The sequence below is a fragment of the Rhinolophus sinicus genome, chromosome 15 (genome assembly GCF_057876585.1).
Source record: "Rhinolophus sinicus isolate RSI-liver-muscle chromosome 15, RSI-T2T, whole genome shotgun sequence".
Taxonomy (NCBI): Eukaryota; Metazoa; Chordata; class Mammalia; order Chiroptera; family Rhinolophidae; genus Rhinolophus; species Rhinolophus sinicus.
In genome coordinates this window covers 49,375,100-49,390,326 of record NC_142515.1, presented here as the reverse complement: position 1 = coordinate 49,390,326, position 15,227 = coordinate 49,375,100, and the positions used below count along the sequence as shown (strand labels likewise).

Below are 15,227 nucleotides of genomic sequence, written 5' to 3'. Positions count from 1 at the left end.
GGGTGATTTCATCTCCCATATTTCCCTAGCCCTCTACCAGGGGGAGCTGCCTGGTCTTGGGTCCCCTTCCCCGTGAACAAACACACCACAAATGCCCTAAGAAATAGGTCCTGGTCTGGGACAGGGTGTTGGGCTCCAGGAAGATGGGTGAGTGTGCCTGGTGACAACCCCACGTCACTCAGCTGCCTCTGCGTGTCCCGGAGTCAAACCCAGGCACAGTGGTCCAGGCCTGCAAAGGGCCCCTTCTCCTTGACACATTCCACACCTTCCAAGGCACATGTGTTGGCCACACAATAACTATGGCTGGATGGACAAAGGAATAAATGCATGAATGAATGGGCTACATGTGTGTTTATCTGTGAATGCGTGGGTGTGAGGAAAAAATCAGGGAGAAGATACAGAGACAGGATGAAGGTTGGGTGGGGGGGGCAAGAGAGATGATCAAATTCAAAGAGAAACAGAGAAATAGGGGGACTCAGAAGGAAAGCAGGTAAGAATGGGTGGCGAGTACTTAGATGAGGAGCTAAGTTAGGGTAAAGGTGAAACCAGGAAGGGTTGGCCACTGCCCAGTGGAGTGGTGGCAGATGGTGGCACCCCCACCTTCTTTACCTTCGCCTAACCTGTCCTTTTGAGTTTCTGCCATTCCCATCACTGGGATTCCCAACTCTAGCCTCATTCCAACCCCTGCCTTTCCCACAGGCCCCACATCCAGTCCCTGTCTGCCATCAACCTTGGTCACTGTCCTCATTTTCCTGGTGTCCAGCTTAATCAGCCTAAAGCACAGCTTTGAGGGTCACTCATGCTCAAGGACTATCAATGGCTCCCCACTGCCTGCTGAGTTAGGCATGCAAGGCCCTCCAGCCCACCTTCCTGGTTGTATAGGAGCGTATGTATTACATACTTGCTGAATTAAACGACAGTGAGAGAAGGATGGTGCGGCGTCTAAAAGTCCATCAGTGATGCTATTTATGCTGGTACCTTGCACTTCATCTTTTGGGAGGGGTGGATTAGTGAAGAGGTCTACAATAATTGATCATTTCTATAATTAACATGCCGTAAAGTAGACATTTGGGGGTATACAGTTGTAGAATTTTAACACACGGATAGATTTGTGTTAGCCCCATCGCAACTAGGATACAGAACAGTCTCACCCCCCTCAAGAACCTCTCGTGCTGTCCCATTACAGCCACTCCTCTGCTACCCCAACCTCTGGTCACCACTGACTGGTTCCCCACCAGTAGTTGTCTTTTTAAGTGTCATGGAATCACACAGGACGCAGTCTTTGAGGCTGGCTGCTTTCACCTGGATAATGCCTTTGAGATCCCCTGCTTCTCACTTCACCTGAGTGGTCTGCTTACCTAAGCACCGTCCCATCCTTATGGGACCAGTTAGCACATCTACACGGACCTGCTGAGCTGGGGGGGGGGGGTGAGGTACTGTATCCCTCTCAGGTCTGAGCCCTGCGTGCCAGGGGAGGGCTGTAGGGCAGGTGGGAAAAGAGGGTCAAGCGGATTAATAAAAGAAAGAAAGAGAAAAAAAGCCTGGTAGTTCTGCTCTGTAAATATTAGTGCATTTGGACAGTCCCTAATGAGGGCAATTAAGAGTCATTATGCTGAAAACAGAGAGGGAAACACAGATCCATGCTGATTGGTGACTAGCGCTGGAAGTTAGGGGCAGGCGGCCTCCTCCTCCTCCTTCTGACTCCTGCCCCTTCACCTTGTGCCCCGCCTGCCTCAATCATTCTCCTGTGCCCCCGTGTTCCCTCTTGGTCCTCTCCTCCCTCGGGGGTGGCTGCCTCTCCATGTCTTTGCTGGGTCATCCTCATCTCCCCTAATGGGAACACTGGGGAGCCCGGGGGCTGCTCGGGTCCCTAGCCCTCCTCTCAGCTCTACCCCCACCCTGTTCCCAGGTGAGCCCAGCTAGACCTGTGGCTTTAAACATAATCCAGACACTGGCGACGACGCTTACATTTCCATCTCCAGCCAGGGTCCACAGAGCGCTGGCTGGAGCCTCCTTGGCTCCTTAGAGGCTCCTGTTAGATGTCCAGGGTCCAGGAGAGCCAGCTGAGGTCACGTCCCTGCTGGCGATCGGCCAGAGAGATCACCAGTGCTACAAGTGAGGGATCCCTCCCCCTCCCTCCCGCGCAGAGCTGCTTGTGGGATACTTACTAGCACACCCCTCTGCCTCTTGGAACTTCCGTTTGGATGTCTAACAAACACGTCGCACATAATATGCTGAAAGTTCATCTACAGCTTCCACCTTCCCCTCACCAATCAACAGCTCAGGAAGTAAGAACTCCGCTTTTCTGACCCCTCAGGTCAACACCCTGTGCAGGCGTTCTCACGCCCTCCGCCTCCCCCACACCAGCAAGTCCTATTGACTGTCCTGCACGACGTCCAGGAGCTGACCACTCCTCCCTCCTCCACTGCACCTCCAGCTGCTCTCCTCACCTCCTAGTAATGGCCCTGCCCTGTACCACCGATTCTCCCGGGCAGCCCGACTGTCCTTTAAAAACTTTTCTTTTCTTTTAGATAAAATTCACCATTTTAACCATCTGAAAGCATACAATTCAGTGTTTTTTTGTATATTCATGATGCTGTGCAACTACCACCTCTGCCTGATCTCAAAACATGTTCCTCCCTCCAAAAGGAAGCCCCTCCCCTGGAGCAGTCACTCCTCGTGCCCCTCCCCGGCCCCTGCAGCCCCTCCTATGCTTTCTGCCTGTGGATTTGCCTCCTCTGGACGTTTTATATAGATGGAACCATACACTGTATGGCCTTTGGTACCTGGCTTCTCTCACTGAGCATGTTCTGTAGGTTCATCCAGGTGGTAGCACGTGTCAGAACTTCATTATGACAATGGCTGACTAACACTCCTCTGTAGGGAGATACCACGTATTGTTTATGTCCTCCTAAGCTGAGGGGCATTTGGGCTGTTTCCACAGAACATGCTTTTGAAACTTCAATCAGATCAAATCCCTCACTCCCTGCCCGTGCCCCTCACTCCTGTGAAAGCCCCGCCCTGACAGCAGCCAGTCTGCCTGACCCCCTGTCCCAGCCCACGGACCCCCTCGCTCTTCCTTGCTGTGCAGACACACTCCTGCCTCAGAGACACTGTGCTTGCTGGTCCCTCTGCCTGGAATGCTCTTCCTCCACATGCACATGGCTCACCCCCCATTTCACTGTCCTCAAATGTTACCTGATCAGAGGCTTCCCATTCCCCGTCCCAGACTTCCTTCAATCCCTGGCCCTGCTGTATTTTTCTCCATGGCTCTCATCACCACTTGACACGATATACATTTCCTTGTTTGTTTCTCTAGTCTTGCGTCCCTGGAACACAAGTTGCCCTAGAGCTGGACTTCAGCTGTTGTGTTCACATATGAACAGTGCCTAGAATCGCATCCTGCACAAGGCAGGTGCTCAACGAGCACTTATGGGATAAATGAACTAATGAATGGATCCCTACCTCCTGCTCAATGTGAGGGTCCCCTGGGTATCTCCTACTTTTCCTGCCCCAGGCCTGTGGGTGCCCACTACCCTATGTGCTTGACGAGCCATTGCACATCTTCTGCTCTGTTCTGTGACCTTACGTACAGGGTTTCTCTCTAAGCCCAGTTTTGCTCATGTGAGAAGAGCAGAGATACCTGCCTGTTGACTCAGGGCACATGCAGGACGAATGAGAGGAAAGCATGCTCTGTACCTCTGTATCTAATCCGGGATGTAAATGTACGACAATCTTGATTTTGAAAATTCCTTCTCACTCTCCATTCCTTTTTCGAATGAAGTCCGTAACAGATGGAGAAACGGAGGTGTGGAGACGGAGAAGGGAGGGTCTGCCCTGTGCCTTCATGGACAGAGTGGTGACACAGCCATGAAACCTTGCCTTGCCATGAAATGCCTCCTGCCCCTTCCCACTGCGTCCCTGCACTGACCTCCCCTCCAGGGGACAGAGTCAGCGGGAGCCCAGGAGAGTAGGGCTGGGCGCTGACTCTGGGCAGGAAGCTCTGTGCCCTCCTCAGTGACCCACCGTCGCCACAGCGGCCCAGCAGGACGTTTCTGTCCATGTTACTCATAGATTAGGATATTTCATGGCCCACGGCCACGGTGATGGGGTGACACTCAGACACAACTCCCAGTTGAGCTATGCTTAGCCTTACCCTTTGAGACAGGAAGACAAACAAGACACATCATCTATGGCTGTCAGGGGCACGGTGGGAGGTGGCAAATGGGGCATGCAGGGGATTGTGAGAGGAAGAAACCACGCGCTAGGGTGAGACTGGGCTCACCGGTACCCACGGTGAAGGGGCACCACAGTAGGCATGAACCAGCCAAGAGGTGATGGAAAAAGGGAGAGGGGTGGAGGATGAAGTTTGTTAGTTCTGCTCTGCTCCCGCTGGGGGTCTTTAGGAAGCTCAGCCACTGCTTTTAGGGAGCATGACTCTCAGAATGAGCCCCACTACGTCCCGTGGGTGCCAGTCCTGCTCGTGAGCATGGTGCTGGTGGATAAGAGGAAAGAGACCACTGCCAGGTAGCTGGGTGAAAGGGGAACGATCCCCCAAATCCAATATATGAAAGATGACCTCCAGCTGCTGGAGGGGCCCAGCTGCAGGTCCTGGGGCAGGAGGGGGTGAGGAGCGGGCCCTGGCACTACAGCTGCCACGTAGGCGCTGCCTCCTTCACACCTTCACAGGGCTACAGGCCTGGTGTAAATAGCATGCTAATGAGATTTATGGATGAGACTGAATTAGGAGGTGTCTAAATCCTGCTAGGACACCCTCTGGTCCTCAGGGAGCTTGGAGCTTAGCAGGCTGAGAGGAATCACACCGCCGGATGCAGCCACACACAGAAAAATCCTCCTCCTCCTCGTCATAATAAGAGCCTCAGCAAAGGCAACTGGGGAGAAATTAATGAGAAAAAGTGCAGATGGGGCTGGCCCGCTCCTCCCTGGCTTCCCTTCCAGAGCAGCTTTGCTTTGATGGCAACAGATATTTTCCTGGAGAGCCTAATTTTGGGGGGAGGAACCCTAGAAATGTGAGCTGAAGCTGTGAGACAACAGAGGTCTTGCAAACGGACCACTGCCCACTGCCAGGGCAGGGGGAGGAGGGGACAAAGGTGCAAAGTTGGCATCATAGATTCCAGGTGCCAGCTGTGCTGACGCTGCTTTGGGTGGACACTTAACCCCTGCTATGCAACAGAAGCACCAGAGAACCTTGCAGAAACAGGAGCAGCCAGGATGAGCACCCTGGCTTGAGGAGTGGGGGAGTGGGGATAAGGCAATGCTGACCTTCACTTCTTCCTGTGTCTCGTCTTGGTTGCTCCCTGGGCCAGAGCCCTCACCCCCTACCTCCTCTCAGCTTTATTCCACTGATGAGACCACAAGCTGGGCGAGAGGCACGGAATGTTGGAGGCATTCCAGCCATTTTCCTTACACCTCCTGGGGGATTCAGTGGGAGGTGGGAGATTTCTAGCCAGATTCCAGTTACCTCCCTAATGGAGAGGAAAGAAAGGTCTGGATAATTGGGCAATCACACATCCACAGAGAGTGTAAGAACCCACACCTGCCTCCATGGATGCTGGCAGCCAGCCCTTCCCTCACTTCCCCACCCCCCTCTTCACTGCTTCTGGAGTTTGGTTTTTAGTTCGAATTGCTTTAGAAAAATAGGAAAACAGAGGTCCGTGCCCTGGCTCACATCAGCAGGTTGGAGAAGTTTAGAGAAGTTGGGATCACTCCCCAGGGTGGCAGGGACATATATTTCCTGTGTCTCTACCAAAAGGTAGATGCTGGTGACAGATTTATGGGCCCCGTGGAACAGTGCCCTGGAGGATCCAGAACTGGAAAATGGCCCCTCAGCCGAATGTGTGACATGGAGCAAACGGCCTCCCTGAGTCCACCCCACCCCACCCGACATGGATGTCACCTCTGAGAAGCAGCTAGAGGTAAGCCTGAGGGCAGAAACCCGAGCAAGGAGCTGGGCTGAAGGATGGCAGTTCGTGAGCACAGGGATTAAAAGGGGTTTTCATCTTTTTTTGTGCCATGGACCCCTCTGACGGTCCAGGGAAACCCACAGCCCCACTTCTCAGAATAGCTTTTTTTTTTTTTTTAAATTAAAGTTTATTGGGGCGACAATTGTACATAAAGTTACATAGGTTTCAGGTGTACAATTCTGTAATACATCATCTATGTATCACATTGTGTGTTCACCACCCAGAGTCAGTTCTCCTTCCATCACCATATATTGGATCCCATTTACCCTCATCTACCACCCCCCACCCCCTTCCCCTCTGGTAACCACTAAACTATTGTCTGTGTCTATGAGTTTTGTTTCTTTGTTTGTCTTGCTCCTTTAGAATAACATCTTTAATTACATAGAATAAAATACACGGACCACAATGTCAATTAATTACTTTGAAATGTAGTCATCAAAGTATTTGAAAAGGGTACTACAGTAGAATTATGTGTTTGTTAATGGATTAAACAATGAGATTTGGCAGTGGGTCAAATGTATGCTGTGATTTCAAAGTCGTGATGAATTTAAATGACATTTTGAGATTCCCTGGGACACCTATAATACGATGCAAAAATATCTGAGATTTCTCTTGGGTTCAAAGTCACAGGTACCACTAATGCCACTGTGGTTTGTTTCTATTTTCATAATTAAAGGGAGTGCTCACATTCAGTTAGAGGTTAATACAAAAAGAAGGTGCAGAGTTTTCTCCATCCAGGGTCACAGATGCCTTGGGAGTGGGGGTCAGTAGACCCCGCTTCCAGGTTCAGGATTCCTGGACTAAAAGGAAGTATTTGAGGGGCCCATGGGGGCTGCAGTCACAACCTTGCAGGGCTGAGTGGGGCCAGGGGCCAGAGGAAATGCAGGCTGGACAGACTGACCAACCAGGAATAAATGCGAAAATAAATTTAAATAAATACAAGGTTGTGGGCTGGGCTCTCTGACAGGCCTGGAACACATGTGGAATGGAAAATGAGGGCGACGGATAAAAATCAGTGCCAAGATGAGCAAGAGAATAAGAATAACCTCCCTTCTCACCGTCTCCTCCCCATTTCTACAAATAAACCCAATATTCCAGAATATGGCTTTTTCTCCCCATCATTTGCTTTCTTTTATTTATTTATTTGGTGATGTTTCTCCTTGGGGAGGCGGGTAATTCTCTCTGTTTTTTCGTTGTCCCTCAAACAAATGAATCGTGTCATCTCCTGCCTGAAATAGGAATTAGCTCCTGACAGATGTGTCCCTGTTCACCTCTGCAGTGCAGGCACCCCCCCCCCCTTTGCCTTACTTCCCTCCTCTCCCTCCCACCAGCCACGCTGGAGGTGGGAGACCCACCCGCTTGGTGGGACCAAACCTTTGAGAATGGGGAGCCATGGCCACAAATGGGGAGCCCCGTAGTATGTATAAGAAACACAGGACTGAGAGTTCAAGGCCAAGCTCTGAGACCCACTGATTGTGTGACCTTGGGGAAGCCCCTTAACCTCTCTGAGCCTCTACCTCCTCCTCACAATAATACACATCTTACAGGGCTGGGGATAATAAAAACAGTTACAATTTAAGGAGTGCTTTTTATGGGCTAGGCACTGTTCTAAATACATATATTAATTCATTTAATCCTCATAACGGCTTTATGAGGCAGGTGCTATTATTGTCTCCATCTGCAGAGGAGAAAACTGAATCAGGGAGGATACATGAGTCCCCTAAGGTCACACAGATCACAAGTGGCAGGGCCAGGATTTGAAGCCAGTCGATGTGGCTTTAAAGCCCTTGTTTTTAACCACTCCAGCTGCTTTTCTGTCCCCAACCTGAGAAAGGATGCTCCAGGTGGGATCAAATAGACAAACTCCTGAGCGGACTGAAAAGGCTGCAGGGAGATCAGGCCCACAGAAGTGCCAGGCCCGGCCCCTCTGCCCTAAGCGGGGAGCAGGGGCAGCTGGAACAAGTTCAAGGAAGGGTTTATGAGCAAATGTGGGGGGCAGGAGTGAAGAGGGAAGCTCAGACAAAACCCTCCCCTTCTCACCTAGGTCCTCTTGGACCAAAAGAATGATAGATGTGTAGGGTCTTAATGAAGACTGACCGGCCCATGGTTTTCCAGCGGTAGACGCTGCGGCACAGAGTGGGGACATGACTTGCTTAGAGTCACTCCGTGTGTGAGGAACACAACTGCGATGGGACCTGGCTTCTGTGTTTTCTCTACCACCTTCTCTGGGCAGTCAGGGTAGGTCTGGCAGCAGAATGCTGTGGTCAGAGTTCAAAATCCTGGGCTAATTTTAACTTGGGAGATCCTCTGTCACAAAGACTGAAGGTGGCCATTCAGCGTCCTCCTGACACGAATACTGAAGGCAGTTTCTATGGGACTTTTCGGGTTTCATTATAAGAGCCTAGGGTGCTTGGCTTCTGTAAACACCTTAAGAAGAAAATGGCTAAACTACAAGAGAACCTCAAGTTAGACACTAGAAAGCACCTGCTGGCAGGAGGAGGTGGACAGGGAGACGGGAGAGTTTTCTGTGTGGGAGACTGCTGCCTTTCCCTGCTTTCACCCTTGGCCCCTGACAATCCATTTTCAACACAGTAATCAGGGCTCCTTAAGAAAGACGACTTCCAGCATGTCAGCTCGCCCTGCCTCCCCACTGGGCTCACACTAACAGAAAAACACCTTCCGGTGGCCGGCAAGGCCTGGCCCGGCCCCTGTGGACGGCTGCAGCCTCATCCCCCACTGCTCTCTCAAGCCCCCCTCGCCAGCCACATGAGCCTCCTTTCCGCTCCCTGAAAATGCCAGGCGGTTTCCAGGGACCTCTGCCCTTGCAGGGGAGCACCCACTGCAAAAATGTTCTCCCTCCACAGCTCTGCGTGGCTGCCTCCCCCACACTGTGTAACCACTGCTCTAACAGCACCTCCTTGGAAGGCCTTCTGTGACCACTGAGTTGAAAATAGCCCCCGACCCCAGCCCATCACTCACTGTGTCTACTGACTTCTTGACATTCGTTTCCACCAGCAATGATGCTGGTGCTTATTCCTCCGGCTTCCTCACTGGAGTGACACAGAAGCTCTTGGAGGGCAGGGGCCACATTTCAGCACTATCTCCCTAGTGGCGGGCACAGTTTGTTGAGTGAATGAATGCGTAATCCTCCCACCTGTGTAAATTTCAATATCGTCCCTCAGAAAGGTGGGGGTGGGGCAAATCAATGGGGTCTGAAAGCCATTCTGATACTATTCCAATTTCCAGAAGCAGCCAGAACCAGGCAGAAGAAGCCTCTCTTGGGGGATACTGGCACCCCAGTCCCCACTCCAACCCTGATTCTCTGAAAGAAATGTTCTCAAGGACAGCAGCAAATATGTTCTGAGGAGTGGTGGGTCGGAAATGAGATAGAAATAAAATGGATCAAATGCTCCCAACTCCTGAGACAATCCGATGTACATGAACGGTACTTCTCCTGACTGGCGGGCGGATGCGAGGAACTGTCAATTTTCAGCTCTCTGAGTCAACTGGGAGTGGTCGTGTATAATGCAAAAGCAGTATTTAAAAACAATATTAAAAAAAATAACTTTGCTGGGATTTCTAAAGCATCCAGAGGCGCGAATGGTCTCCCACATTCCCTGCCTCCCTCCCCCGACCCTGCAGAGGCAGGATACAGAACACAGATATCCCACTGGCATCTAAGTAGTAGGGTGGTTTTTAGGACAGAAAATTCCAACCATCCCAATAACCTCACCGCAAGCAGATGGGAAACCATGACAGCCTGGGCTGGCTCAGCTGGAGGTAGGACTGGGGAGGGCTGCAGGCAAGATCAGGGGAGGAAACGTTGACCAAAGTGGAGAAAACACAAACACTGTGTGGTGGGCAGGGGGTGGGTAAGGAAATGATGGAATCTGAGAGGGCAAGTGTGCTGCTTGCTTCCTGCGGCTTCCCAGAGCCCCCGGGGAGGAGACAGGAGACACACCAGCATCCAGGCACCGGGGGAATGCAGCTGCCACAGCCTTTAATTTGAAACTCAGAGATGAGCTCCCACACCAAGGCTGACTCCTGGGGCCTTTGCCTTGAGATTTTTTTGTGATTTGCATTACAACCATCTATTTGCATCTCAACTGTCACACTGTACAAATGGGTTGTTGTTAGTTTCAGCCCACCCCATCCCTTCCTTCCCTGGCTTCTATGAGTGTTCTATAGCTGGGCAAATGAAAAGAAATTACTCTGAGAGACTTCACAATGAGGATGGAGTCCTTGGGAGATAGAAAGGGCCTCTTTCAAGCACCTTTGTTGTCTTGAATGGTTTGGCAGAGCCTGAGGTTCAGTAAGAAACTGAGTAGAATCTTAGATCTGGAGGGGATGGCAGGCAGTTAGTCTTTGTGAATGAGATTAGCATCCTTATTAGGAATGACTGCCACAAAGTGCTGCTGAGAGGTTAAACTGCTTCCTCCTTCCTTTTCTGTTTCCCATCAGCACCCTCTACTGCCCCACAGTGGACTTTGAGGTCACCTTCCTAAGCAAACTCGGCCAGAATTGGGCTTCAGCACAGGGCCCTGCCTGCAGATCAGTTTGTATCACTGCGTCATGGAATCACGCTTTAACTCCACCAATACTCATTTCCGCAGCACTTCCCGAGGGCCAGGCAGAGTATGAGACACAGGGTTACACACTGCCTGTGGCTCACTCAGTCTCATCCGGAGACGGGTATGAGTAAGATCCTCACACTAATAACTGCAAGATCACAGTCATGGTCAGCGTAAGGGAGAATCACGTGGTTTACAGAATCTGTGACACAGGGATTTCACCTCTCCTCATGCTCCCTTTCTTCCTCCAACTTTGCTCAACGAACGCATTTTTCTGCCGCAATGAGCAAATCCAGAGCCACCTTCAACCCAGACACAAATCCCAACAAGTGTATTTTCCTCTCAGAAAGAGAACTGGGAGAAATGACAATATAAAGAAAAATCTCTTACAAAAATTGCCTGATTTCTCTTTGAGGGTCCCTGATTTCCCCCAGATTCCGGACACTTGATCAGGCTCCAGTGCCAGTGGCCTCTGTCTTTTCTGTTCCTGCGGGCAATGCGGCTGAACGCACCAGCCCGGGAACCTGGGGCCTGACTCTCAGCATCCAAGACTGGGCCTTGGGAGCATTTACTTGTCCAGATCCGAATTCCTCTGGAGTGTTGGAGAGAGGAGAAGAGTTGGGAGATACGAAAGAGCAGGGCAATTTAGAAAGCAATTTGTCCCTCTCTCTTATTTAGGAAGCCGCCTACGACCACGTCTGGGGTGGTTTGGGTGCAGCTCTCTCTACAGGGAGCCTGGAGAATGGCCCAAATGACCTCGGAGGGGGCAGTATGGGTTTTGGGGCTGCCAGTCCTCGTGGGTAGTTCTCTTCCTGTACCTCACGGTGCCCTGGAGAAGTGGGGCCCCATGGAGGAGGCCAGTTCTCTATTGTCAGAGACACTGGCCAACTCCCTGGGGAAAACAGTGGAATGGTCCCTGGCAGGGCTGAGGACCATGTCCGCAGTGGGCATGCTGATGCCTACGCCTGGGTGGGGAGCGATCACTAGAGGCAGCCTGGACCCAGACACCCCTCGGCATGAAGCCTGGACCCAGACACCCCTCGGCATGAAGCCTGGACCCAGACACCCCTCGGCATGAAGCCTGGACCCAGACACCCCTCGGCATGAAGCCTGGACCCAGACACCCCTCGGCATGAAGCCTGGACCCAGACACCCCTCGGCATGAAGCCTGGACCCAGACACCCCTCGGCATGAAGCCTGGACCCAGACACCCCTCGGCATGAAGCCTGGACCCAGACACCCCTCGGCATGAAGCCTGGACCCAGACACCCCTCGGCATGAAGCCTGGACCCAGACACCCCTCGGCATGAAGCCTGGACCCAGACACCCCTCGGCATGAAGCCTGGACCCAGACACCCCTCGGCATGAAGCCTGGACCCAGACACCCCTCGGCATGAAGCCTGGACCCAGACACCCCTCGGCATGAAGCCTGGACCCAGACACCCCTCGGCATGAAGCCTGGACCCAGACACCCCTCGGCATGAAGCCTGGACCCAGACACCCCTCGGCATGAAGCCTGGACCCAGACACCCCTCGGCATTCCTGCAGAAGCTTCACACAGGGCTTCCAGCAAAGGGAGCCTGAGATAAAGCCCAAGGAGTCAGGGTGACCTTGAAATCCCCCGACCGACCGTCGCCGTGAGCAGGGCGCTGGAGGTTCTGGCCCTGCCGGTGGCAATGCTCCCTGGACCCCTCTGGTTAACACCTGGGTGTGGCAGGCACCCCAATGAGTCCTATGCACAAAACATCTGATCTCCCTGCCTCCCAATACTTGTTGGTATCCTCTGTGGCAGACACAGAGAGCTGCTTTCCCACATCCCACAGCCTTCTGGCTGTGAAATGGGGCACGCAGCTCATTGTAGCTGAGGGGCCCGCTCTGGGAGGAAGCAGAGAGGAGCTGGTGCTTAACCTCCCAGCGGTCTCCTCCCTGCCGCAGTGACTGATGGAACTGCAGCGTGTGCACCTGCGTGTCTACACAAAGGGGGTCTCCCTGCCCACCTGTGCCAGACAAGCAGTCAGAGTGAGAACTAAACTTCTGTTTCAGGGGTCATTTGTTACTGCAAGAGAAACTGACTGACACATTTTCCTTCTATTTCTTTTTTACACAGATGAGCAAAGTGGTGCTTAGAAAGGGTCAATGACTCACCCCAGGTCACAGAGCTAGCAAATGGCAAGGATGGACTTGAACACAGGCCCCGTCTGACTGCAGAGCTTGGGCTGTGAACCACGACACAAGCTGCTGCCCGTCTGGGATACCTCGAAAATGACGCCTGAATTCCTTGGCTTGGCACTCAAGGCCCTCCAAGGCCACGTCCCAGCCGACCTTCCCACCAGCCTACTGCACAAACCCTGCAGCAGTCGCATGGGTCACCGCGTGGCCCCTTGATCCACTTGCAGGTTTCTCCTTCTGCGCCCCTCTGTGGCCCACCGCCTGCCCTGCCAGCCCTCCTGCGCTCCTTTTCATGATCTAATTTACACCCCAAGGCTCAGCCCTAGTCCCCTGTTACCACAGAGCCTTTCCTGATCTTCCCAGTCTTACTCCCCCTTCCTCAGCGGAGCTCGAGAGCCCTCCCTGCCTGGAGTCACTGGACCCGGGACCCACGCTCCGGAACCAGTGCCTCTCTTCTCTTGGGTGTTATCATTAGCATGAAACCAAGGGTGGGACACTCTTCGGAGGTTCTCATTTACACAGCAGTCTCTAAGAGGGTGCTGCACTCCAGGGGACACAAGATGACCCACGGGGGCATGAGAACTTGTTGTGATAGCTGTTTATCTCCACCTTTTCAACTTTCTGCATTCTTGTATATGTTTTAAAAGGTACACTGTACATTTGCGTAAACACACTTGGCCACTTGGGACAGGGACTACGGGGTATACTTGCGGGACTCCCTCAAGGGGCCAAGTACAGATCCTTGTAAACATTCCTGTACACAGCAGGTGCTCAGCACATGCTTTAGTTATCTCAGATGGGTATGGAATGACTTAGCAGGGGACGGAGGCATGTACACATGTACACATGTACGTGTACACACACACACACACACACACACACACACACACACACACACACACACACACACTGACCTGCCCTCCTGGCCCTGAGTCCTTGAGGGAGACCACGTCTGGTTGAGAGAAGCTGGCAGGAGATGGGAGTGATGTGGGAGGAAAGTTTGCTGAGCAGTCAGAGTGGAGAGGGGCAGGAGGAGCGAGGAGGAAGCCAGGCCTGGAGCAAGGCCAGTGCTGGAGCCCAGAGTGAGGAGTAATTGCAGAGAAGGACCTCGGGCTGGGAAACCTAATGGAATTCCTGAGCAGAGTGGGCCAGGGGAGCGGCAGTAACAAATAGATATCCTGTTAACGACTGTGGCTATGACAGGCAAGGGAGATGGGGCAGGAGGAGGGGTCAGAGGAGGAGGCAGGCTGAGCGGGTGTCATCGGATGGAAGCCTGTCCCATCCAGGCCTGGCCCATGGCCCGATATGCAGGGCCTGACAGGGCTCACAGGGGCTGCAGCCCGGCCCGGACCCTCCTCTCTCCTGTCCCTCTTGAGCTCTCCCTCACTCATGGCCCATGGCTCTTTCTTTTAAGACTGGCCTCAGCCAGGCAGGCCCTGAAAGGGGATGAAGGTAGCCCCTCTGGAGTCTCCTTATGGCCTGGGATCCCCTTGAAAGCACGTAGGATTCTTGTGCGGAAAATGTGGGATCATTATTACACTGAAAGCGGGAATAAGATTTTCTGCCAAGGTCATTATTTATACAAGAGCCTCTACCTTTTAAAATTTCTATTTTGATGCTTTATAGTATACATAATAGATTAGTAGAACAATCATGTATGTAATTTCTAAATAAGCAACTACACATGGGAGGTGTGTGCTCAAAGGTCTCTTGAAGGGTGTAGGGGGTAGTGTAAAGTTTAGAGACTACTGGTTTTTGGCAGCCGTACTTATCCTCAGAACACAGCAGGGGAGGGGCACAACTATGTTTGTTTCTATTTTATAGATGGGGACCTGGAAACTCAGAGATACTTGGTGTCTCTCCCAGGGTTGCTCAGCCAGGTCAGGGTGGTGGGTCTGGATGGCCCATGTGTCCCAGGGACTTACCTCGTCCTTGTCCACCACCTGTATGAAGAGGGGGAGGGCGAAGCCGACCTGCGCCAGCTCAGTGATGGCCACGCTGTACTCGGAGCTGTTGAACTCTGGGGCATTGTCATTGATGTCAATAACCAGAATGTTGAACGTGGTGGTGACGGTGGCATCGGATGGGGTGCGGTCATCATTCAGCTCTGTACCCTGCAGATAGAGGACAAACAGCCCAGGATGCAGGCAGCCATAATCACAATAATAGCTATCATGTACCAGGGCTGTCTTAATGCCAGACACAGCGCATTTTGTGAATTATCCCATCTCGTCCTCACCACAACCCCCGGAGGAAGAATCTATCACTAGCATTCCCATTTTACCTATGAGGAAACTGGGGCTCAGAGAGGTTAAGTAACTTGTACAAGGTCACACAGCCAGAGTGGGTGTCAAACTCAGGCAATAGGATTCTAGAACCAAGGGGATGAAGTGGGGTAGGGAGGATGAGACAGATCTGGAGGCTCATCAAGGGGCAAAGGGAGAATCTTTATGCAATTTGACAGATGAAGAAACCAAGCCCAAGAATTTTTGTGCTAGCATGT

General features: G+C 52.3%; 1 protein-coding gene across 1 annotated transcript in view; it reads right to left on the bottom strand.

Annotated features, from left to right (window-relative positions):
* The window catches only part of CDH23 (cadherin related 23), a 393,436-nt gene that overhangs the window by 168,694 nt on the left and 209,515 nt on the right, over positions 1-15,227 (bottom strand). The window contains exon 11 of the mRNA XM_088792050.1: positions 14,650-14,838. Coding sequence (XP_088648176.1) covers positions 14,650-14,838 — 189 coding nt within the window. The remainder of the gene's footprint in view (positions 1-14,649; positions 14,839-15,227) is intronic.